Source organism: Carya illinoinensis, chromosome 16 (assembly GCF_018687715.1).
Source record: "Carya illinoinensis cultivar Pawnee chromosome 16, C.illinoinensisPawnee_v1, whole genome shotgun sequence".
Lineage (NCBI taxonomy): Eukaryota > Viridiplantae > Streptophyta > Magnoliopsida > Fagales > Juglandaceae > Carya > Carya illinoinensis.
Genome location: NC_056767.1, coordinates 23,742,897 through 23,766,996, shown reverse-complemented (window position 1 = coordinate 23,766,996; position 24,100 = coordinate 23,742,897). Strand labels below are relative to the sequence as shown.

General features: G+C 38.1%; 1 protein-coding gene across 4 annotated transcripts in view; it reads left to right on the top strand.

Moving 5' to 3' along the window:
* LOC122299240 (DENN domain and WD repeat-containing protein SCD1-like) overlaps positions 1–23,807 on the top strand; it is a 34,232-nt gene extending 10,425 nt beyond the window's left edge. For 3 of the 4 annotated variants that reach the window (XM_043109343.1, XM_043109344.1, XM_043109342.1), the window contains 24 exons: positions 7,181–7,398; positions 8,592–8,646; positions 8,752–8,835; positions 9,067–9,262; positions 9,388–9,517; positions 9,625–9,691; positions 9,794–9,838; positions 10,679–10,754; positions 10,887–10,960; positions 11,071–11,121; positions 11,522–11,679; positions 16,425–16,472; positions 18,196–18,253; positions 18,370–18,453; positions 19,331–19,592; positions 20,247–20,452; positions 20,566–20,630; positions 20,749–20,872; positions 21,397–21,578; positions 21,700–21,771; positions 21,863–22,023; positions 22,114–22,155; positions 22,931–23,139; positions 23,528–23,807. In XM_043109343.1, coding sequence (XP_042965277.1) covers positions 7,181–7,398; positions 8,592–8,646; positions 8,752–8,835; positions 9,067–9,262; positions 9,388–9,517; positions 9,625–9,691; positions 9,794–9,838; positions 10,679–10,754; positions 10,887–10,960; positions 11,071–11,121; positions 11,522–11,679; positions 16,425–16,472; positions 18,196–18,253; positions 18,370–18,453; positions 19,331–19,592; positions 20,247–20,452; positions 20,566–20,630; positions 20,749–20,872; positions 21,397–21,578; positions 21,700–21,771; positions 21,863–22,023; positions 22,114–22,155; positions 22,931–23,139; positions 23,528–23,623 — 2,763 coding nt within the window. In that variant the 3' untranslated portion in view covers positions 23,624–23,807. Of the gene's footprint in view, positions 1–7,180; positions 7,399–8,591; positions 8,647–8,751; positions 8,836–9,066; positions 9,263–9,387; positions 9,518–9,624; positions 9,692–9,793; positions 9,839–10,678; positions 10,755–10,886; positions 10,961–11,070; positions 11,122–11,521; positions 11,680–16,424; positions 16,473–18,195; positions 18,254–18,369; positions 18,454–19,330; positions 19,593–20,246; positions 20,453–20,565; positions 20,631–20,748; positions 20,911–21,396; positions 21,579–21,699; positions 21,772–21,862; positions 22,024–22,113; positions 22,156–22,930; positions 23,140–23,527 lie in introns of those variants that run through there. The other variant, XM_043109346.1, reaches the window with a different exon arrangement.
* The last annotated feature ends 293 nt before the right edge of the window (positions 23,808–24,100 follow it).

Sequence of the window (24,100 nt, the reverse complement as noted above, 5' to 3'; positions counted from 1 at the left end):
GAAATTAACCAATGGGAATTAGGGTTGGCACCAAGGTGGATGGAGGCTAGGGTTTCGGCTTGCAAGGCAACTAGGGTTGCTGAAATTGATGAGTGGAAGGTTTTGGAAAGATTCCTAAGTGGTAGGAATCCTTGAGGATTCGGTGGGGCTAGTTTGGAAAGTCAATGTTGACTTGAGAGGTTTAAGGGGTGAGGGATTTAAGGAATTGAAGAGGATTATCAATTCCTTAAATTAAGGGATTTGAATTGGAGGAAGTCAAGACTCCTAAAAGGAAATGGTTTTCTTATGGAGAATTGGGGGTTTTGGCTAGGGCAAATTGGGATGGAAGAAGGGTAAAGATGGTAATGCCGTGTATGGTAAGAGAGGATTTGGCTAGGGTTTTATGGAAGGGGCGGCAAGGCTATTTATGGAATGGGGGCTAGGGCAAACACTATAGTGGGCGACACTAAGTGTTTGGATGGATCAAATGAGGCAAATGGTGGATTATGGCAATGAACAACCGAAGAACACAATGTGTTCTTAAGAACAACTCAAGAACAATTCAAGAACAATGCACATAAAATAATAAGATCAATGGAGAGAAAATGGAAGACAAGAAAGTGAATGAATAATACTCATAAGATTGATAACTTGAATCACACTTATTCACGGATTGTAAAGTGTGATTCTCTCCTTAGTGTCAAAAACTAAAGAGAATAAATATACGAAGAGAGGTTTTTGGCAAAAGTGCTCTCTGACTTTCAGCCCCCTTTTTCTTATCAATGTGTCAGTTCTATACATGGAAAATAGTCAAATGCTATACACGGAGCCCCTAACTAATCCCTAGTATTTAGCCTATATACATGGTAATATATCTATACGGCTAATATTAATAGAGAAGTCCTAAATTATATAAATTCCTAAAGTGTATACGGTAACATCCCCCCTCAAATTGATGTTGGTAAGTTAACCAGCAACAATTTGCCAACAAGAAATTGATGCCACTGTCGAGTCATAACTTTGGTGAAGACATCAGCCACTTGGAGATCAGAAGAGATGTGAGGAAGAGATGTCACCCGACTTTCCAAGGTATCTCGAATAGAATGACAATCAATTTCAATGTGCTTGGTGCGTTCATGGAAAACGGGATTGGTGGCAATCTGAATAGCACTAGTGTTATCAACATGAAGAGGGGTAGAAGTAGTCTGAGGAAACCCAAGCTCCTCAAAAAGACCGCGTAGCCATACAATTTCAGAACAAGCAGTAGACATGGCACGATACTCGGCCTCAGTAGAGGATTTAGAAACACGATCTTGTTTCTTACACCTCCAAGAAATTAAGGCATCACCTAAAAACATACACCAACCCGTAGTAGATCGACGTGTATCCGGACACCCAGCCCAATCAGCATTACTATAGGCAACAAGTTGAAGAGATGAGCCAGTGGGAAAGAACAACCCACGAGTGGGTGAACCTCGAAGATAGCGAATGATGCGTCAAACTGCAGCAAGATGGAGATGCCGAGGAGAAGACATAAACTGACTGACCTGATGAACAACATAGGAGATATCAGGTCACGTAGTGGTCAAGTAGATAAGACTCCCAACCAGGCGCCGATAGAGAGTAGGATCATCTAGAAGGTTTCCTTCATCTTTCCTTTATTTGACATTTACCTCCATAGGAGTATCAATAGAAGAAGTGTCCTCCAAACCAGCCAAAGTGATAAGATCTTGAATATACTTATGCTGGTTCACGAAAATACCATTGGCCCGATGATGAACTTCTAATCCTAAGAAGTATGTGAGCTGGCCAAGATCTTTCATATGGAAAGTTGTATGTAACAGTTGCTGAAGCTTATTAATCAAACTATAGTTAGTACCAGTAATGATAATATCATCCACATAAACCAAGAGAAGGACTATACCCGATGCAGACGTGTGGAAAAAGAGAGAAGAATCATACTGACTTTGTGTAAAACTGAAGGAAAGAAGTGTACTGCGAAACTTCTCAAACCAAGCCTGGGGTGCTTGCTTGAGCACATATAGAGAATGCCTTAGCTTACATACATCATGAGGAGAAGAAGTAGTCATACCAGAGGGAAGCTTCATGTAAATCTCTTCCTGGAGATCACCATGAAGAAAGACATTCTTCACATCCATTTGATGCAGTTGCCACGACTGTGAAGCGGCAATAGCTAAGATGGTTCGAATGGTGGTCATTTTGGCAACAGGAGCAAATGTCTCCTCATAATCAATCCCATATTCCTGTTTGTTACCCAAAGCTACAAGGCAAGCTTTGTACTGGTCCAAAGAGCCATCAGAACGAAGTTTTACAGAGAAAACCCATTTACTCCCAATAGGTTTGACTGTAGGAGGACAAGAAACAATATCCCAAGTGTGATTCTCCTCAAGTGCTTGAAGTTCTACTTGCATTGCATTTTGCCAACACTTATGTTCCATGGCTTGTTTGTAGCAAGAGGGAATTGAAATAGTGGATAAAGTAGTGACAAGAGAGACAGGAGAGAAGAAACCATACCAATCAGGGGGTCGAGAAAGATGAGTAGACCGACGAAGAGTGGTGGAAGCAGGAGCAGGATCAGGTGCTGAGTCAAGATCGGAAGGGGGCACAGAGGAAGTGGAACCAGACTCATGTCGACTACGTCTTCCATACACAAAACCAGGTTTAAACCTTTCTACAAGTGTTGGGGAATCAGAAAAACTAGGCAGAAGAGATAAAGATGTAGATGGCAGCTCAACATGAGATGGAAAGAAATATTGATTTTCAAAGAAAATCACATTCCTAGAAACCCGTATACGAGGAGCATAAGGATCATAACAAACATAACCCTTTTGAGGGATAGCATAACCAAGAAAAACACACTTAACAGTTGAGCAGTAAGTTTATGACGTTCATGAGTAGGGAGATGCACAAAACAAACAAAACCAAAAGTACGAAGATCAGAATATGAAGAAGAATGACCAAACAACTTAAAGAAAGGAGAAACATGATTTAACGTAGGAGAGGGTAAGCGATTGATCAAATGAACAGCAGTAGAAAGTGCTTCACATAAAAAACGAGGAGGAACAGATGATTCAAGTAAAATAGTTCTTACCACATCAAGAAGGTGACGATTTTTCCTCTCAGCAACACCGTTTTGTTGTGGTGTTAAAGGACAAGAACGCTGAGAGAAGATCCCTTTGCTTTGAAGAAAGTTCTGAAACTCATTAGACATATATTCATCGCTAGAATCAGAGCGCAAAACTTTGATGCTGGCAGAGAATTGAGTCTCAAGAAGTACAAGAAAGCGCTTAAAGACTGAAAAAACTTCAGCCTTAGCCTGGAGGAAGTAAACCCAAGTAAAGCGACTAAAGTCATCAATGAAAGTAACAAAGTACTTGTAATGCGCATGAGAAAAAATAGGTGCAATCCCCCAAAGATCACTATGAATAACATCAAAACATTGTGAGGCACGAGATGCATGATGAGGAAAGGGTAGAACTTTACTTTTGCCAAGTTTGCAAGATGTACAATCAAAAGAAAGATAAAGAGAAGAACATGCTTTATTTCCCAATAATCCAGAATTAAACAAAGTACGAAGTACATCAGAGTGTGGGTGGCCTAGACGTCTATGCCACATCTTATTTCCAGAACCAACAATATTACATGCAAATGAAAGTAAAGGAAAACTAGGAATAATAGTGGGAGGAGAAATATGAAGAGGAAAGAGTCGTCCCACTTTAGGCCCTTCGCGATCATCTTCCCTGACACTTGATCCTGCACAACACAACCAGAACGAGAGAAATGGATATTCCAATTATTATCAACCAATTGACCAACAAAAATAAGATTTGTGGAGAGGTCAGGAGACACAAAAACATTAGTTAAGGAAGAGGAAAGATCACCAACAGCACTGATAGGCAGAGAACTGCCATCAGCGGTGCTAATTTTCAGATTTCCATCATAATTTGTGACATTGGAAAGAGGAACAACAGTATTGGTCATATGGTTAGAGGCTCCAGAGTTAAAATACCATGGCGTAGAAGAAACTCTATGATTACCTGAGAGTCCAAAAGCAGAAAAAGCAGAAATGATCATCTGTTGTACCATTTCAAGAGTGAGTGTGTTCGGGTTTGCTAAGGCTGTAGGAGAAGGAATAGGAACAACCGGTGAGGCAGCAGGCAATGCAGTAGAACAAGAGGCACCAGTGGAGGCATGATAGGCAGTACCCTGCTTCCGTTCAGGTTGAATGGGACAAGCAGAGATGATATGACCCTATTTCTTGCAGTAGTTACAGAACTTCTTGAGACAATCCCGAGCAATATGACCAAAAGCTTTACAACTAAAGCACTGGACAGCACGCATATCTCTAGCCTTATTCCTCCCTTGTGCTGCATAAGCCACAGAAACAGGTGCACTAACATTAGCCCGATGTTCCATGGCAGCCTGAGTTACAATACGCTGCTCCTCACGAAGAAGTTCACTCAAACAGGCATCCGGAGATGGTACAGGATGGCGATTCATCAGATTAGACCATGCAATTTCAAAGTCAGGTCGTAGCTTCATCAAGAATTGATCGCGCTTGCTGGTTGCATGCACTGCCTGGACAGCAGAGAGAGCTGCAGCGGGAACATTAGCATAAACAATATCCGAATAATCAGCCCAAAGGGTTTGAAAACCAGAAAAATATTCCTCAATTGAGAGACTTGTGTGAAATTAGCCATCTCATACTCTAATTGAAATCTCCTAGCGGAGTTGTTTTGATTACTGTGTTGAGATAATTCCACATAGCAGCAGCGGTTTTATAAGGCTTCAAATTGAGAACAAGATGAGGCTCAACCGAGCTAAGGATCCAAGTCATAACCCGAGCATCCTTAATTTCCCACTTAGACAAAGCCTCGACATCTTGAGGTGCGGGAGCACTCCCATCAATATGACCCCACAATTCTTTTCCTTTCACAAATAATTTAAATTGAAACTCCCAAGCAGAATAATTTTTGCCAGTAAATCTAATATGGAACGATTCCAATTTATCTGATGACATGATGCAACCAAGAGGCAGAGAGAATATCCCACCAGAAAATTGTAACTTGCACCGTGGAAAAAAAAAAATTCACAAAGAATCACGCACCAGAAAATTTATTGCGCTGAAAGAAGCACAACCAGGGACGACAATAGAGATCTCCGAAAGCCACAACTAACAAGAAATCACTACTAGAGGTGCCGAAAACAAGAGACCATACCAGAAAACACCACAGACGGCGCCGAAAACAAGAGCCCAGAACTGGAAAATGCAACCGATGGTGCCAACAGCAAGAACAGAACCAAAGCACCCACTTTTGATGCCGACAGAAACCCAAGAACCAAAAAAATAGCCACAGACTGCCGAAATCAACACCTAAATACCCCCATGAGAGGAAAAAAATTGCAAAGGAGGCAAGCCATCAAACCTGCTCTTGATACCATGTCAGAATGAGAAGAAATATACGAAGAGAGGTTTTTGTCAAAAGTGCTCTCTGACTTTCAGCCCCCTTTTTCTTATCAATGTGTTAGTTCTATACATGGAAAATAGTCAAATGCTATACACGGAGCCCCTAACTAATCCCTATTATTTAGCTTATATACATGGTAATATATCTATATGGCTAATATTAATAGAGAAGTCCTAAATTATATAAATTCCTAAAGTGTATACGGTAACACTTAGGTCACTAATTGCACCCCCACTAAGCATTGAAATAGATGATCTCAAGAACAAGCCGTCCAACAGGAATTTGTCAAAAGATGTAAAAGAAAAGACTAAGGGTCCTATTTATAAGAGTTACAAATTGGAAACCCCCAATAGGTCCCTTGGAAGTATATAAATAAAAATAAAATAAATAAAAAGGAAATAACGTAGTGGCATGAGCCAAGTTGGCTGTGGCATGTATAAGCCCATGGTGGGCTAGAATGGTGCATGGTGGCTTTCGGTTTGGTCCATGGCTAGGTGGCACAACATGGTTTGCTGATGGGCATGGCATGGTGCCATGCAAGGCCTGCTGGTGATGAGCCATGTATGCGTGCTACATGGCCCAGGTTGGTGGCCTCGGCGTTGGGTTTGCATGGCCCAGGCTGGTGGCCTGTGCTTTGAAGCTACAAGGCATGGACTGGAGCCATGCGCTGGATGGTATGCTACTGGCCTAGACTGCAAGGCACGAGCTGGAGCTTCGCAGGCATCCCACTAACCTAGCTTGCGTGTGGCGCGGGGCACATGCAAGGATGTGCGCATGGGGGTGCACTCGCAAGGGCTTGACATGGGCATGAGCATATGCTAGGCCGTGTGCTAGGCTGCTCGTGGCTACTAACCTTGCTGGCTTGCATGCTGGGCGCCCCGTGCGTGTCACGGCACAGGCCAAGGCATGCTTGTAAGCTGGCCATGGTGCTGTCCTTGCCTCCCAAGGGCAATGTCGAGGTTTTTCCCGAGGCCACTTTTCTAGGGGTTTTAACATGGTGACCTAGCGCATAGTTAGCATGCTTCCATCTTATTTTTTTAGGTCAGGCTTCCTGGATTCTCTAACTTTTTAAATGGTTATAATTTACCAAAACTAACTCTCCAATGCTAGAACATATTATAAGTTGTTTGCAGAACATTTTAAAAATTACCCTCCAAGAGGTAATTTAAGAATTAAAATTTTCGTACATTTGACTTTTCAAATTTGGCATATGTTGTTGTAGATCACATAGTTTGAGGTCAGACTAACGTAGAGCTTAACTTGCTCACTTCTTATTGCTTAAACTTTCAGGACTGTTGGTTTCTATCATGGTCTAGAATAGCATTCCCAATTATTCATGTAGTATTGATAGACAACATAAAAAAATGTTGATTAGTGCATATAAGATTTTGTTTTCATTACTACGAGAGGAGTCATTATCAATATTTGAGCTTAACGATTATCTTGCTAGTTTTTTTATGAATCGGACTATGTCCACAGACGAGTTGCATGGAATTTTTACAGACCAAGAGGAAAACATTTACTGTTTATAACTGTTCACATGAATGGTAGTTTTTGGTCTTGGTCCTTGTGATTTCCATGCAACTCGTCTGTGCACAAATCATTGCTCTTTTTTATTTCCTAACTGATGCTGCATAGTCTCACATTGTTTGTGCATGACATACTTTCTTGAATTTAACTCAATTTAATCGGTAATATTTCCCCAACTATAGGTAGTTGTGGTAGACCTCGAGTATAATCGAATCACCACATCGGAGGAAATTCCCCCTATTCCAGAGCCAGAACGAAGCTCTTTGCGTGAGGAGATCATGCAGTTGTTGTATCCCAATGTTGTGGGGATAGATCAGATGGATGGCCCATATAATGCATCTGAGAAATCATCTATATGTGGCAACAAACCTTGGGGAGAGGATCATGACCTTAAACTTAGGTGATACTTGGACCCCATGTGAAATGTTTATGGTGGATTCTTACTTTTTTGGAGCCAATTATTTCAGTTTTCAACATGTAAACAATCTTTTGTTAAGTAACATGTAAAGAAATATATTGTTTTGGGGGACACTTTGCATTTGTGTTGTTACAAATTTATGATTTTGTATGCTTTAATTCTGGAAGGTGGTCTCTGTTCAAAATTAACAGAACAATTCTGCTTTATGATGATTACTGGTTTAAGTTTCCAGAGTGTTTCCGTAGAGTTTTTCTTGCACTTGTTCAGCAGATTAAAGGGAGGTTTGTAACAATTACATTGGTAAATTACTAGAATCCCATTTCTGTTTGATGCCTGCTCTAGTTTTTAGCTTGATGGTTGTTCTTTATGACTGACTGCATGAACATTTTAGGAGAATGTGAAGCTTTACTTTGTTTTTAATCGAAGTGGACCTTTAAATTTTCAGTGTGTTGTGCTTTGAAAATTCTAATTTGTACTTGCTTATCTCGTTGCTCAAAATTGAAAATTTTAATTTTGTGGTCTAAGAGGTAAATTCCTTGACAATTCTAATTTCTGTGAGCAATTAGGGTATAATTGTTTTCTAAAGTTAGACTCTCAATCTTATTACCTATAAGATAAAAGCTATCAACCTTATGGACAGATGAAGCTGGCTAAACTTTTCCCATTGGCATTCTTAGGATATGATCTTTTTAATAACCAGATTGTTGCAATGTTTTTCGTATGAAAGATCCATTGCTTTATAGGCTTGAGTGATTGGTTCCTTTTTTCAATCTTTTAATCCGTTCTTTTTTTCATATGATTTGTTTATCCTTTTTAATTTTGTCAGGTGGATCTTATAGCCAACTTGCATGTTAACTGAGAAAAATGTGCCTAGTAGATATTTCAGAATCTACAAAATAGATCTGCAACGTCAATTTTAAAGCAAGGGCATATGTACATGTATTGACATTATAAAGTTGTCAATTAGTTTGCCTTTTTTTTCTTAAATAAAATAATGATATCTATTTTGGTTACTGCTTGTTCACTCTGTTGAAACTTCTGTAAGATTACTTATCTTGTACGAATGGTGATGCTTTAATATGCCGATGCAAATTGTTTTATCACATAAAGAACTGCAGTATTGATCAAATCTGACAGGGAAAGTCTGATTCTATCCATGGAATATGTACGTGCAGGTTAATATTCCTAAAGTTCTTCGCTTCACTTTTGAGTGGCTACCGGAATTTCATTGTATGGAACTTTTATCTTGTATCTTACACTGTGGATTTATTCTGTAAACTTCCATTCATTCATTTCAATTTTTTGTGTTTTGGTTGTTTGGTAAAATCATCTCAGGAAAATACAGCAAGTCAAGTCTTCAACACTCAAGCATTTCTAAGGAGGCGCTCTCGGTCAACCAACCAACCATCAGAGCCTATGGTGATCTTATGTTGTTCCACTCATTTTTCTGTTCTGATTTCCAACTTAATTCTTTGAATTTTACAATTGCTATTGTGGATGTTTTTGTTCTCTCTATCATCAGCTTTAGATAATGAAGTGAATGCTGTCTATTGAATAAATAATATATATTTTTTTTTCACTTGAGATTTACTAATACATGTTGAGAATTCAATATTTCTGAACTGTGTCTCTCTTTGTTGGTTTTTACAGATAACACAGTTTCTAGAGTCTAATGGTTTCTTGGATCATTTGGAGAGAGGTCTGGGCTCTGGTGAAAATAATAATAATCTCCTTGACAAGTTACAAGATGCAATTGGAAGGGGTCAAAATCCTATTTCAATACTTCCTTCATCTTTGGTAGAGCCTGAGATTATAACAATATCCGATCCTGATGTGGGAATATCAGGTATATTTGATGTCCATTTTTGTTGAGATTTCCTGTTGTATAAATCAATACTTTATAAGGAGACAAAAGTTGTTCAAATTGGAGTTGGTAATATTCATTTTCACATTTTCTTTTTCGTTCTTCAGGATCAGGTGCCAAATATACTTATGATCGGTTCCCCTCAAACATTAGAACAGAAGAGCAAGAAGAAAAGCGGAGGCAGATTCTTGCAGCAGCAAGTGGAGCTTTTCAATACTCTGGAAAGCATACTCCTAGGTTTATATTTTTACATGACAAGTTTAAAATACTCTTTTGTTTGATATATTGTATACAGATCATCATGCCTTTTAGTGCAACCCTTAATATGTATCTATCTTCATCAGTTCACCTTCTATACTCGCGGGTAAGAGTTCCAAAGCAGAAAAAAGTCTCAGTCCATTGGAGAGGGCTGTAAGTTCTTTACATCATGCCCAACATACCCTAATTAGTTTTCCGGTCGAACCTTAGAATTTTCCTGATCTGATTTCACTTGTTTGGTTCTTATTTTTACAGGCGGAAAGGGAGCTCATGGTTTTGGATATAAAAGTGAAGCTGCAGGTGAAACCTTTTTTCATTTTATTTTTTTCCCTTTGCATTTGTGTTGGAGTTTTCCATGTATGAAATACCCTATATTGAGTTGATTTCATGGTTGAATGCTTCTTTTCATTTACTTTGTATAATGGTCAATAAACAAGCAGTTGTTATCAGATAATATCTAATTTATCTGGTTACCCGGTTTTTGTTTTGACATTTAAGGTTTAAAATGTTAATATGCTGGGGTTTGAGGGGTGACTGTTCTGATATTGCTTATTCCTTATTTTCACTAGCCACTACTGCAAATGAGGACATTAAGTTTAAGCTTTTGGCTGCTTTTTATTAAACGCATCATATGTACTATTTTACATTGTTTTTAGGTTTCTTTTTTGCCGGGGGGAGGGGAGCATTTGCCTAACTAATGAGAATTGAGCTCTTGATGTTATATGTTTCTCTGGGATCATCAAAGAGTTGCAGTTTAATATAAGGCAGTAAACCAATGGAGCTGATCATGAAATGAAATCCTTCATTGCAACAATTGATTGTCTGTGGGAAAAATTCCTAAAATAAAACTTTTAAAGAAAATTGTATATGGGTTACTCTATTATTATCATTTTATTTATTGGATCCGGGTGTTTGAGAAAAAAGTCCCGACTAATCTTAAGGGTGAGGCACTCGGTAAGTAGTTTTCCTCAAGTGCACCTTGGGTAATTTCAAGGGAAAATTCCTTTAGTCCGATAGCCCCTAGAAATGTAGTTCTGTTGATTTGTTGCTGTTCTTCTGATTCTGAAAGTGTTATAAGAGCCTCTTTACCATTGTCCTTTGCACTTCTATTTCAAGTGTTGTGGTTTTGTTCTTAAATAGGGTTTATGGTTGCGACTTCTGAAATTGGGAGCAACTGATGATCCTCTTTCATCTTTCGAGTATGGCACAATCCTTGGTACGCTCCAGTAAATACTAACGATCTCATTAACATTATAGGAGAACTCTTTATGTCTCAGTTACTAATTCAAAATCTACTTTAATAGTTATAAGAGTCCCATAACAATATCTATTTGTTGGCTTTTTGCAGCTATGATTGAATCTGATGCAGAGGGAATTGGTGGTAGTGGGTTTGTTGAATGTATCAGAGAGCATATACATTCGGTATGTAGGTCTAGAATGCAATTATGTTTATTACTATTGTTGTTGTTGTTCCTGTTACCTCTACTATTTTGTGGCATTAAGCTGACTTTGCACTGGGTTTATGCTCTCAGGGATGGCATTGTCTGCTGACACAGGAACAGTTTATTGCAGTTAAAGAACTAGTATGTATAGTTTAAGTCAAAGTTCCCTGGAAATTGATTGAATATAGGAGTATATAAGTATATAAATTTCAGAAGTTAGAAAGCTCCACTGCATTTGGTCGCGTCATTTAATTTCTTCAATTCACTTTTGACATTCTTAGTAATCCATATATCAAGGTTCAGAATACAAGCAATCAAAGGCCAATTTTTTAATTTAGTTTGTTGGAATACTTCATTGAAACTAATTTACTTGTTCTATACATATTATGACTTACAGAAACAAAGCAATGCCCGGAATTTCCCCTAAAGATGCATTATGCACCACTTTGCTCTTTACTGCAATACATTTTATATGGATTTTATATGTTTGTGACTCCAATACCTCTTCCTCTCTCTAATTACAATTGATATATAAATTCAGCTTAAAACGGCAATCAGTCGTGCAACCTCTCGGAATGATGTGATGACTATCAGAGATGCTCTTGAAGTCTCGGCTGAAATGTATAAGAAAGATGCTAATAATGTTTCAGACTACATCCAACGACATCTTATCTCTATCTCTATATGGGAGGAATTACGGTATGAGTTGCAGGCTAGATTTTACCAGATTTTTTTTCATAATACTTCCAATCTTTTTTTCCTTCTCAAACTTAGGAGTTATGGTATGCGTGCTTTGAATTCTTTTTACCCATCATTTTCAATATTTCACATGAACATGAAATAGTTTGATTTCTTAAGCTACTTTATGCTTTTATATTTGACACATAATTTCTAAAACAAGAACTTTGTTCTGGTTGAGCCATGATGTACAGTCCTACATTAAATGACCATCAATTTGATCATTTAAATTTAGAAGATAATGAAAGTTCATGTTAATAAATATTAGACAACATATATAATTTTCAAAGCTATAGCTTTGTTTTGGTTGAGGCACGTCATTTAGTCCTACATTGAATGACCATTTATTTTATCATTTAATTTAAAAGAAATTGAAAGATCACCTTAATATATATTAGACAATTGAGAATTGTTAACGTCTAGAACAGTATGTGTTCATTCCTCTACAACACTTTGTCTTCTTTCCTTTATATCTAAATCTTATACTTAGCAATTGAAAATGCCACATTCAGAAAATTTCGCAATAAGGTTATAAGAAAATTTTAATTTTAATAATTTTGTCATGCATTCCACATGTGTGTGACTTGGATCTATATTAATTTTTACATTACGCTCACACTTAGCTGGTTTAACTCAGACATACATCATTCCAAAGTACATGCTCAGGAGGTTTTGGTACATGATATTGCATGCATTATTACGTGTTTTGTATGATTGTTAATCTCCAATTTTGTAGTCTTGTTCTATTTGTATTGGATTAGTTGGAAAATAATAACCTAACTGAAACAAATAAATGCAGTGTCTGGTTACCAATCAAAAGTAAACAAGTAATATACAATTAGTTTGAAGGCAGGTTGGATGTAGCTTGTTATTAATTGAGCAATATAGTCTTGTTATCTTATAATTTCTTTTTACCATTTATAAATCATGATATTTTTTTATCGAAAATATTTGGCACCTTGTTTTGGGTGTGGGTAATGGGAAGAGAGTGCATTTTACAAATTTTTGTTTAAGATATAAAGATCTGAGACCCTATAGTTTCTCATTGGGTTTCTTCTAGACTTGTTGTGAGATTATCATCAAAGTTGATTTGATGAATGTCTTCTGGGAGTTTTACACTGGGGGCCTTTATTGCTCTCATACTCAATAAAGCAAGATGTGTGGACATCATGGAATTCTGCTCTATTAGTCTAGTTGGAGCCGTGTACAAGATTATCTCCAAAGTCCTCTAACTTAATGAAATTGGTGTTGGAAAGGTTTTGTCTACAACTCAAAATTTCTTCATTTAAGGGAGACAAATCCTAGATCCAGTTCTTATCACCAATGAGTGCATTGGTAGCAAACTTCGTTGGTGCTCTAGAAGTACTGTGCAAGCTGGATTTAGAGAAGGCATATGATCATGTTAATTGGGACTTCTTTAGCAGTTCGAGAGGCTTGAGGCAAGGGGACGGGGGACCTGCTATCTCCCCTATTTTCTTTGTTGTTGTCATGGGGGTCTTGAGCAGAAAACAATGCTGGCTGTAGCTGTGAATAGTGACTTCTATCATGGTTTTTGGAGAGCTATAGAAGTTCTGTTGAGTTGCTTGTGTTGAAACTTTTGTTTGCTAATGATACATTGATCCTCTATGAGCATATTGTGGAATATTTTCGTCACTTATGCAGTCTTTTCTATGTGTTGAAGTTGTTCTAGGTCTTGAGATTATTTGGCTGAATCAAAATTAATGCCTATAGGTTCCGTGGACGATCTTGATTAGTTGCTAGCATGTGTATGCAGAGTGACATTACTTATGAATTACTTAGGACTTCCCTTCTGTTTGGGTTGCTATTCAAGGCAACAAGCTATTTGGATGATATACTAGAGAAGATGGATCATCGTTTGGCAGGATAGAAGCAACTCTATTCATCAAAAGAAGGCTGACTAACTTTGATCAAAAGCATATATCCAACTTGCCTGCCTACAATCTGTCCCTATTCTCTATACCAGCAAGTGCGACCAATCATATAGAAAGACTTCAGGGGGACCAATTATTTAAAAAGACTTCAGAGGGATTTCTTATGGGGCAGAATTGGCAATGATTTCAAGTTTCTTTCTGTTTAGTTGGCCTAAGATTTGTACTCAGCTATGTTAGGGTACTCAGAGTCAGAAATTTGTTAGTTTTTAACTGTGCCTTGTTGGGCAAATGGCTTTGATGCATTGCTACAATTGGGAGGCATTAGGGCGATTAATGGGAGAAGTCAAGTATGGCAGTACATGGGGAGGGTGGAATTCTAATGAAGTGAGCAGTTCTTATGGGGTTGGTGTGTGAAAAATATAAGGGTTGGTGGGTTTTCTCGAGCTTTATCAAATTTGAGGTGGGAGATGGGATGCAGATAGGTTTTTGCATGACGTTAGGTGTGTTGATTAGTCATTGATGGCTGTTTTCTTGGACTTGTTCAAACTTTCACGTGATATCTTCGTGTTAACTTTCCAATAACACTAGACAATGGAATATCCCTTGTATTCGATAGCACATGACTGGGAATTGGAGCTCTTTTCCTCATTCTTCAACTGTTTGTACTCTACTAGGTTGAGAGGTGATGTAGTGGATAAGATGTGGTGAGTCCCGCCCAAAAGAAGAAAGTTTGAGGTCAGAACATTTTATCAAGCTTTGCCCCCCCCCCTCAGGCACTCCTTTTCCTTGGAAAGCTATTAGCTGGAACAAAGCTCCATTGAGGGTGACATTCTTTGAATAGAGTGCAGCATTTGGGGAAAATCCGTACTGATAAGTTGAGAAGAAGGGGAATGTTATGAAGAATAAGAGAAAAAGTAAAATAAAAATGAAACAATCACACGTACACAAGATTTACGTGGTTTGGCAACATGCCTATGTCCACAGAGCTGTGGAGGATGTTATTCTGATGAAAATTGAATACATGGTGCGGTAGTATGGAGACTGTACAAAATAATACAACTTATATGGTAAGACTCTAATTAGCGGATAAACCTAGTTATTGGGTCGGGTCGGTTCAAGAGCTCCGCAAAGGGGGTCCAAAATTTTTTCTTGAAAATCCACCCAAAAACACAAGGAAATCTTGTCGGGTCAGGTCATCAAATCGGGCTGCACACAAACAGAACCAGGCTCCACACAAAAAAACCCAACAGGGAATTTTAGTATAGATTGGTGCTGCATGTGTGAAATGAGTGGGAATCAATTGATTAAATGTTGATCCATTGAGAAGTTCCTAGGAAAGTATGGACCTCGATACTCTATACTTTTGGTATTCATAGGTTGATGCCCCAAGGGTTTTAGAGTTGTTGACATGTTGGAAGATTCATAATTTTAGTCATTGCAGTGTGGAGGCTTGGCGTATGGTTCTGTTATGCTTTGCGTGGAATGAACATGTTGAAAGAATGTGACGCTTGGAATTTTGAAGATTGTTAGAAAATGGTGGATGATCTTAGATCCATGGTGCTTAAATCTCCTTTAATTTGGATATCGATTCAATCTTTTCATGTATGCCATTTCAAATGAATATTGCCTTTGTAAGAAGCACCGAAAGGCAAGCCCAAATATTTCAACAGTAAATAAGAATCTTTATAGCAGGAACACAAGCCAAATTTTTAACATCACCCACAGGAACAATCTTGGATTTTGCCAAATTGATCTTCAACTTCGAAACAACTTCAAAACATAAGAAAGTATATCGCAAGTATTGAGTTGTATAGCATTTGCATCACAAAAACTCACTGTCACCAGAAAATAACATATGGGATGTTAACGAACCTGCATGATCCCTTGACCCCACTAGATAACCCGACAAAAAACCTCTATCCACTCTAGCATTCATTATCCTGTGAGGTGATAAACAGGTCCTTCATGTCTCCCCGAAGCCACATCTCTTCAACAAATACAGCTAACTAAAAGAGTCAAAAGACAAGTGCATTAGAAGCCTTTTCTTTTTTTTTTGCATTCCCTTTTCCTGTTAGAAGACCATAAAATGTACCTCTTATAGAAGGTTTTTCTAGAAGGCTTTGGTGAGGTATCCCCACCAGCTGTCATTCACTGTGTTTCAGAAGCTCATGTGTAACTGTTTCTCGTTTTATGAAGTATGGGATGAAAGAATGAGGACAGAAGATTTGCAAGCCCTCTCAATATGAGAATATCTTCCCTTATAATGGTAAAGATAGTCGTCCATAAATAACCGTTAAGAATTTCAAGCAAATACAACCCCCTCTTAAGGATTCATGCGCTGTGTTTTGACTAGATGATTGTGCGGAATCCTTTGTTTTTTATTTAAGTGCTCACTATCTCCTTGACTTTTTACTTATGTGGCTCAACGTAGTTGTTGATATTCTAACTAAATTTGTCAATAATCCTTGATTAGATTCATTATACTCAGGCATTAGGAAAGGCTCTTGGTAATCTATTATGTATAAATAACTCCTTAAAGTAGTCCTATTGTTTACTTCTTCCCAAATTGGGTTGTTGAACTTGCATAGGAAAAACAGATAGTGCCTGTTATCTTCGCCACCCAATATTTTCCTCCTCAAATTTGCAAGAGTAAGGAGTTTCTTTTTTTTGGTAATTAACAGGATTGTTCATGGTCCTTGAAATTTTGGATTTCAACTTCATTCACACCAAACAACCTTCATTTTTTGGGGTCTAATGAGTTGTTTACTAATTTAGATTTGGAAGTTTCATCCATTCTTTTTTATTTCCTTACAGATTCTGGGAAGGATACTTTGACTATCTGATGGAGAGGTCTTCAAGCAAGTAAGGATTCCATACTTCCTTTTTGGGTTTTAATTTTCTAACTTATTTGATTATTTATTGTCTACTGAAGTTTTCTCTTAGTTTCTTTTTCTTTTTTTCGGGGTATACATTTTATTCAAAATAAAATCTTTTGCAATTGACTGCATGAGTGCACAATTGTGCTATGCTTCTATTTTCTAACTGCAAATCAAATTGATCCTACTTTTGGGCGAGGCTTTGCAAACAGATTGCAAAGTGTATTGATTCTTCCATGCACATGACATTTTGATTTTAAGCTACTGGATTACAGAAAAAAACTGACAATTTCAACCCAATACAAAACTATATTATCTTGGCCACCACATGGGTGGCCGAGACATGGCCACCCAGTGGTGGCTAGAGGTCGGACCACAATGAGGGTGGCTCGATCTTGGCCACCTTGTAGTGGCTGACCTCTAACCACCTGTGGTAGCTATGCCACCATGCAGCCACCACATGTGGCTTTTCTAAACAGTGATGGACAAAATTGTAGCAGAAGGGCCTATTGCTAAAAATTTCAAACCGCAAGGGAGCTATTGCTAAAAAAATGTGCAGTCCTAATCCAAATCAGGCATAGCACGGGGGTTGTCCTAGCAAAATTTCCTTTTATTGAGGTTCCATCCACAAATTATTTTTGGCAGTATTTTCCCCTTGGGAGAGAACAAACTGAACATGTTGGGACTAAGAATGAGTACGGTTGGAAAATCTGATTGTTTGTTGAGGATATCATATATCCTTGAGATACAAAATTGCTTCTGGCTTACTTATCCAAAAAACCAAAAGAAGACAAAACAAAAGTGTGTCTGGCCTACATTAGAATACTGGTAAACTATTTAGGTAGGGCATGCATTTTGGGTGGGTTATCCTCAATATCAACCAAAACTCAAGCAAGCTAAGCTGGCTCACATTTATGTCTGCCTGACACATGCAGAGCTTTGGGACGTTTCTTTTTGAACATATCTCTCCATTGTAATCCACATTTTCAACCAGCAGATGTGGATGGATGATAGGATATTATAATTAATGGTGGGGAGGGAATCCTCTTCCTGTCTTGTAATCATGGTGGAGATGACTCCTGAATTATAACAGGGTAGATGTAAAAGAAAACTGAAAATATTCCTTGGAGATCCAGCGTGCTGTGCCTGCTGAAAAATGAAAAAAATGAAGGATTTATGTTGTTGCATCCTACTTAAAAAGGATAAAAACCTTCATTTCTTGAGGGACCTAACATACCATAACTAGGATCAAATTGAGTCTGCACGGATGTGGGATTGTACATTTTTGTTCCGTATCTAGTTATCTATGTCCAATGTCTCTGAATATTTGTATGCAAACGGAATATTTGCTGTAAAATTTGATTGAGAAGCGAAGGGGAAAAAGTATAAAAGGGGGTAAGGCATGCCCAAAGTGCAAATTAGGAGGTATGAGTCATCTTATGCAGCATTTTGTTCATAATCGCCTCACCATTTAAGATGTAGGTGGAATCAATAAACAAGTTGTCTCAACTAGATGGAAATTTTACTGTACTAAGAACCTAAATACAATTCCCTTAAACTTTTAGGTGTTTCGTGGGACCCAGGGAGAGAAAGAAGGAAGAGAGAAAAGGGGGGGGGGGTGGTTTAATGGGAAATGAAATATATTTGACCATCAGAGTTGTTTCTGTGAGAAATAATTCCTCTGACTTTGTTATGTTATTTTATGCCAGTTCTACGAATTACGCATCTCTTGTTACAACGCAGCTAATTGTGATGGCATCACACATGGTAGCGTGTGTTCTCTTTTATTTAGTTCTTTCTTTCCCTTTTACCACTTCCCTACCCCGACTACATGCAAGTTATACTTCATACTTTTGAGTTCTGTTGTTTTTCCCTCTGTGAAGGTTGGGTTGGGACTTTCTGATACTGATGCTTGGTACTTGATTGAAACAATAGCAGATAAAAACAACATTGGTTATAAGCAGTTTGTAAGTTCTTTTTCTTTTTTCTCTTTTCTCCCCATTTGTACTGCTTGATTATTTCCAATGTTTTACATTTGTAATTTATGGTGGCATGCTTATGCCCTTGTTACCTGGCTTATCTGTGTTTGTGATGAGGTGTTTCATGATGGCCAAAGCTATAGGAATGTACAAAAGGAATACATGCGAACAAGAAGACCCTTCTTAACACACCAAAGGCTCAACTTTTATCTAAATAATACTCCAGGTCTTATATGCTTAGCAACTATAGTGTGTATATGTGCGTCTATACATTTCTGTGTGTATATATGTCCATCTGAGAGTGAGAGAGAGAGATCCTAGTTGACGTACAGAACACTCAAAAGTGGTTTCGAAAGGCTTCAAACAGAGGTCGTCTGGATCTATTTCTTTCAACACGAATTTGAATGAGGCTTCGAACAGAGGCCATATATATATGTTTTACTTAAGTGCATTTGATCAGGGTTTCAAATCAACACCCGAATTTTTATTTGAAGTGCTGCATTTTTCTCAGAAGGTGCTTAATCTTCCTGTAAATGATCTTGAACACTTCGTCATCTCACTGCATAAAACTTTACCTAGAGTAGTGGTTAATTTGTGGCTCTGATCTTCTGCAGTCTATTGGAATCCCAAAAAATTCTATCTTCTTTTTCTCCTCAGCCTCTGTATAAACTCACAAATACATCTTTAGCATTAATACGTTAATTATATCCAGAAATAGTGTGCTTGTGAATTATTCTTGAATTTATAACATGAGCAATAGGTCCTGACAAGCAAATTACAATCATCTCTCACCATCTGACTGTTCTGAAGGTTTGCTTATATATGAATTCTTTTGTTTGAAACGTTCTTTCCCTCTTTGTTACAGATAAAACTCAGAGGATTCTTATCACACACCCAGCAACTGCGTGTTGCTTACTGGGGGATCAGTTCTATAAAGGCCCAATCCATGTCATCTCTAGGATTGGCATCCCCACGTTCAAAAGAGGTAATGGATGGGAATCAACCCCCTGCCGAGGCTTCTGGTGTTGGAAGGAGCTGGGTTCAGAGCATGTTCAGCAGAGATACGTCATCCAGATCAAACTCTTTTAGTCGTGTTCGTCGATGGGCTTCTGACTCTGGCAGTTCAGGTACCTCTTCTGTTAACATGAGAAGTTAGGTAAATTCTATTCAAACTGCAAAGGGGTGCAACCCAAGTACACGAGGTAACAAGCAGCTAAAGGGATGAAGAAAAAGAACATAATTCCATAAGATCTAGAAATCTATAGAAGTGGAAACTATTGTGGCCCACCATTTATACATAAAGAGGGTTGAACATAATGCTCTTTCTATCACTGTCCTCTCACATTCTTCAAAAGTCTGAGCATATTGCATTCTCACCAAACACACTGCATTAGATGCTAGGGGACCATCTTCCAAGCCTCTGAGTTGGTTGTGGCTACTCATAGAACTGCGCTAACAAGCTGTCAAATCCACCACCAATTGAGGCATGACCCATTCCATCCCAAATGTGTGCAATATTGATGCCCATAAATCCTAACCACCTCGAAGTGAGGTAAAAGATGATGGATGCTTTCTCCACCTCGTTTGCACATACAACACCAGTACATTATTACAACAGTCCTCTTCCTCAAATTATCCACCAAGATCATAACTAACACTGCCAACCAAACAAAGAATTCTACTCTTGACAGTTCCTCATCTTTTGTTAACATTACATGCATGTATTATTAATTATTCTTTGAAGTTAATCTTGCTACAACACATGGTTTATTGTCTTCCAGCATCAGCCACAAATGAGAATGGGACTCCTCGCAAACATGATTTATCAGCTGCTGGGCAGAAGAGAATTCAAACCAATGTTCGCATACTTCGGGGTCATAGTGGTGCCGTTACTGCTCTACATTGTGTGACAAGAAGAGAAGTGTGGGATCTGGTGGGTGACCGTGAAGATGCAGGTTTATTTATCAGTGGAAGCACAGACTGCTCGGTAAGTTTGCATATTTGTGTATTTTCTTCTAACTTTTTCTTTCCTCGATGATTTCATAACATATCTGCAGGTCTTAAACATGTCATGGATATTCATTTTCAACAATCATGCAGGTTAAGATATGGGATCCTAGTCTTCGTGGTTCTGAACTTCGGGCAACTTTGAAAGGACATACCAGGTTCTTTCCCTCTTTTCTGGGTGGATTTATCAAAACCAATCTGCCCCACCCCCCTTGCCTCCATTGGGTTTTTTTACTCAAATTAGATTAATGTCTTCCTTTTTTGGCTCGTATGCAGAACTATCCGTGCAATTAGCTCTGATCGATTAAAGGTGGTATCAGGATCCGACGACCAGTCCATTTTAGTCTGGGATAAACAAACAACTCAGCTTCTAGAAGAGCTAAAAGGCCATGATGGACAGGTCCTTTATATTCGGTGCATATTTTACTTGATTATAAGGTAGGAATGGAATCAGAATGGTGTATGCAGACAGTATGTGAGTCGACAAGCAACAACTGCAGTTTATTGTTGGATCAACGAATTCAACACCCCAAATAGTATTCGTAAAAAGAAAGCTTTCATGTGTTCTACTTAGATGGCACCAAAGAATAGATGGTTAATAATTTAAAGTTACTTCTTAGGCTTGGTCTCTGAGCTCTCATTGTTAACTCCATATGTTTTACACCTCTCTGATTTTCCTTTTATTTTACGGATGAGGAGGGGAGAGGGTTGGAAGTGAGATTGATTCTCTGAGAATTTTGAATTAATACATACATACATACATACATACATACATACATAAATAATTGCAGCTTCTAAGAAAAATACCTAGTATGAATTTTTCTTCCTATATTTTCTTCTCAGCAATGAAGAGGTTATGTAGAGATGTGGTGAAGATACATGCAATTGATGATGTAACTGAATTACTCTATTTTATCCTTGTAGGTTAGTTGTGTGCGCATGCTGTCGGGTGAACGTGTCCTCACTGCTGCCCATGATGGTACTGTAAAGATGTGGGATGTTAGAACTGACACATGTGTGGCGACGGTAGGTCGTTGTTCAAGTGCAGTTATATGCATGGAGTATGATGACTCAACAGGAATCTTGGCTGCTGCTGGCAGAGATGTGTAAGTTTATTGGAAGTCACAATAATGCTTTCTGCCCTTTTTATATGATCAAATTTTACATGTTAATATCAGGCATTTTGACTTTTGCCTAGAACCAAATTGATTATTACTTGTGTTACAGTGTTGCAAATATCTGGGACATCCGTGCTGGTAGGCAGATGCACAAGCTGTTAGGGCACACAAAATGGATTAGGTGAGCTGAAGGATAGGGATATTTGCGTTCTTGCATTTATATTTTGTTAAGGATAGGGATTAAGACACTGGCCTTTTGTGTAAATATGCAGATCAATGAGAATGGTTGGAGATACTCTAGTTACTGGTAGTGATGATTGGACTGCAAGAGCATGGTCTGTTTCCCAGGGGACCTGTGAAGCTGTTCTTGCTTGCCATGCTGGTCCAATATTATGTGTCGAATATTCCCCATTGGACAGAGGAATAATAACAGGTTGAACCTTATCACCCTTTCTGTTTGCTGTTCTATCATGCCATGCTGGGCCAATATTTGTTAAAAGAAGAGAAATGATGACCTTTTCAGGTTCAATTGATGGGCTGCTGCGGTTTTGGGAAAATGAGGAGGGTAAGAGCATTAATGATCTCGACTACAGAAATTTTTTCTTTCCATTCATTGGAGGTGTGGCTTCTGTTTGTTTTTCATTATATGTTAGCTGCTTCTGGGAAATTTCATCAAAGCAGCTACACATAAATAGAATTGAACTTACCTGCCCATCAGGCAACACCACCTTTTGCTTTAAATTTTGGAATCATTCGCATCCTAGTGTTATGCGGTGATCACATACATGTCAAAAGAGAGCACTTGTACGATTTTATATAGCCCTCACAAATTCCCTGCCACATGACATATGAAACAATGAGAAACAATAGGTTTAGTTCTTGCAGGTTAAATAACCATGAGTGTCTATCAAAATATAGCAAAAACATGGATAACTTTTCTGGGAAAAATGAGGCAAAAAATGGGAAACGGGTACTGTTGGTGTGCTAAAAGACATGGTAATGCTAACTTGTTGAGAAAGTCCGTATCAAGCAGCTTTGCAGATTAGTTTAACTAGTACGATTAATTGAATAATGAAAGAGTTACTTGTCAATGTTTGAAGAAATGGATGTTGTCTTCTCCATTGTTGTAAATCTAACTAAAAGCACCGGGTACTACCAATAGCATTTAGCATTGAGATATTATGTTTGCAGTGCGCAAGAGCTGCCCACTCCCTTTACAAAAAAGTGAATAAATATGGGATCCACATGAAGAAATTAATTTTTTAATGTTGGATCCCACTCTTTTTCAAAAGGAGTGTATCTAACATTACTTTTTAGCATTAATTGTGCACTGTGTGCAGGTGGTATAAGGTGCATAAAGAATGTTACCATACATACTGCTGCTGTATTATCCATCAGTGCGGGGGAACACTGGTTGGGTATTGGAGCAGCTGATAATTCTATGTCTCTCTTTCATCGGCCGCAAGAGAGACTTGGTAGCTTCTCTAGCACGAGTTTAAAAATGGCAGGGTGGCAACTCTACCGTACGCCACCAAGAACAGCTGCTGTGGTATGTGTTGTCTTTCTTTTCTTGTATACTTCCTGCTTGGTCCTTCTGAGCCACATTATATTTATCTCAGAAGTTCATTACCTCCCTTTTTGTATCATATTACTCAAATTACACATGCTGAGTTTATATTATTATATGGAGATCGAGAGCTGGACTAGAAAAAGTGAATTGTCACAAACTGAAAAGATCGATGACACTTATATATGCTATGTCCGAGAGAGTGGAAAATGATCATAGTGATTGGTATCTTTTAGTACATGATATTTAATTTTACATGAAAAAAGGTAAAAATGCTAAACAGAATACAATAAATATAACAACTTGAAAATTCAGGGTCCTTTGTTTATGATCTGGTTTGACATTGGCACTACTATTCCGTGGTATCCAGGTAAGATGTGTGGCTTCTGACCTTGAGAGGAAAAGGATATGCAGTGGTGGTCGTAATGGACTTCTTAGGCTGTGGGAAGCCACCATCAACATTTAAATTGAGTTTTTATTCATTTATTGTGTTTTATAGATACTTCTTGTGTAGTTGAAAAGGTCATGAGGGAAATGGTTGTGATGGTTTTTCTACATTTATCTTTCTACTTGTTTGTGTGACACGATCATGAAGTTTGACTAAATTCTAATTTTTGCATCCAGGCTTACTTAGCCCGCTTTTCCCTTAACTAGCTGAATTTGTTCGGTTCATTCCTGTATACAAGAGCGTGTATTTCAAAGAAATACATACATATATATATATAAGTAATGTTACATATAATTGTGAAATATGCAAACCATGCAGTCGCTTTGAAAAATTGAAAAATAGTGAGATCTACTATTCAAAAATTATTTTTTTTCATGTGGGTTCTGTGTTTATTTATTTCAAAGTAACTGCGCGGCGTTTGCGCACTCAGGATTGCAACTATCATTTCTCTCTCTCTCTATATATATATAATGATCATTGTATTGTATCATAAAG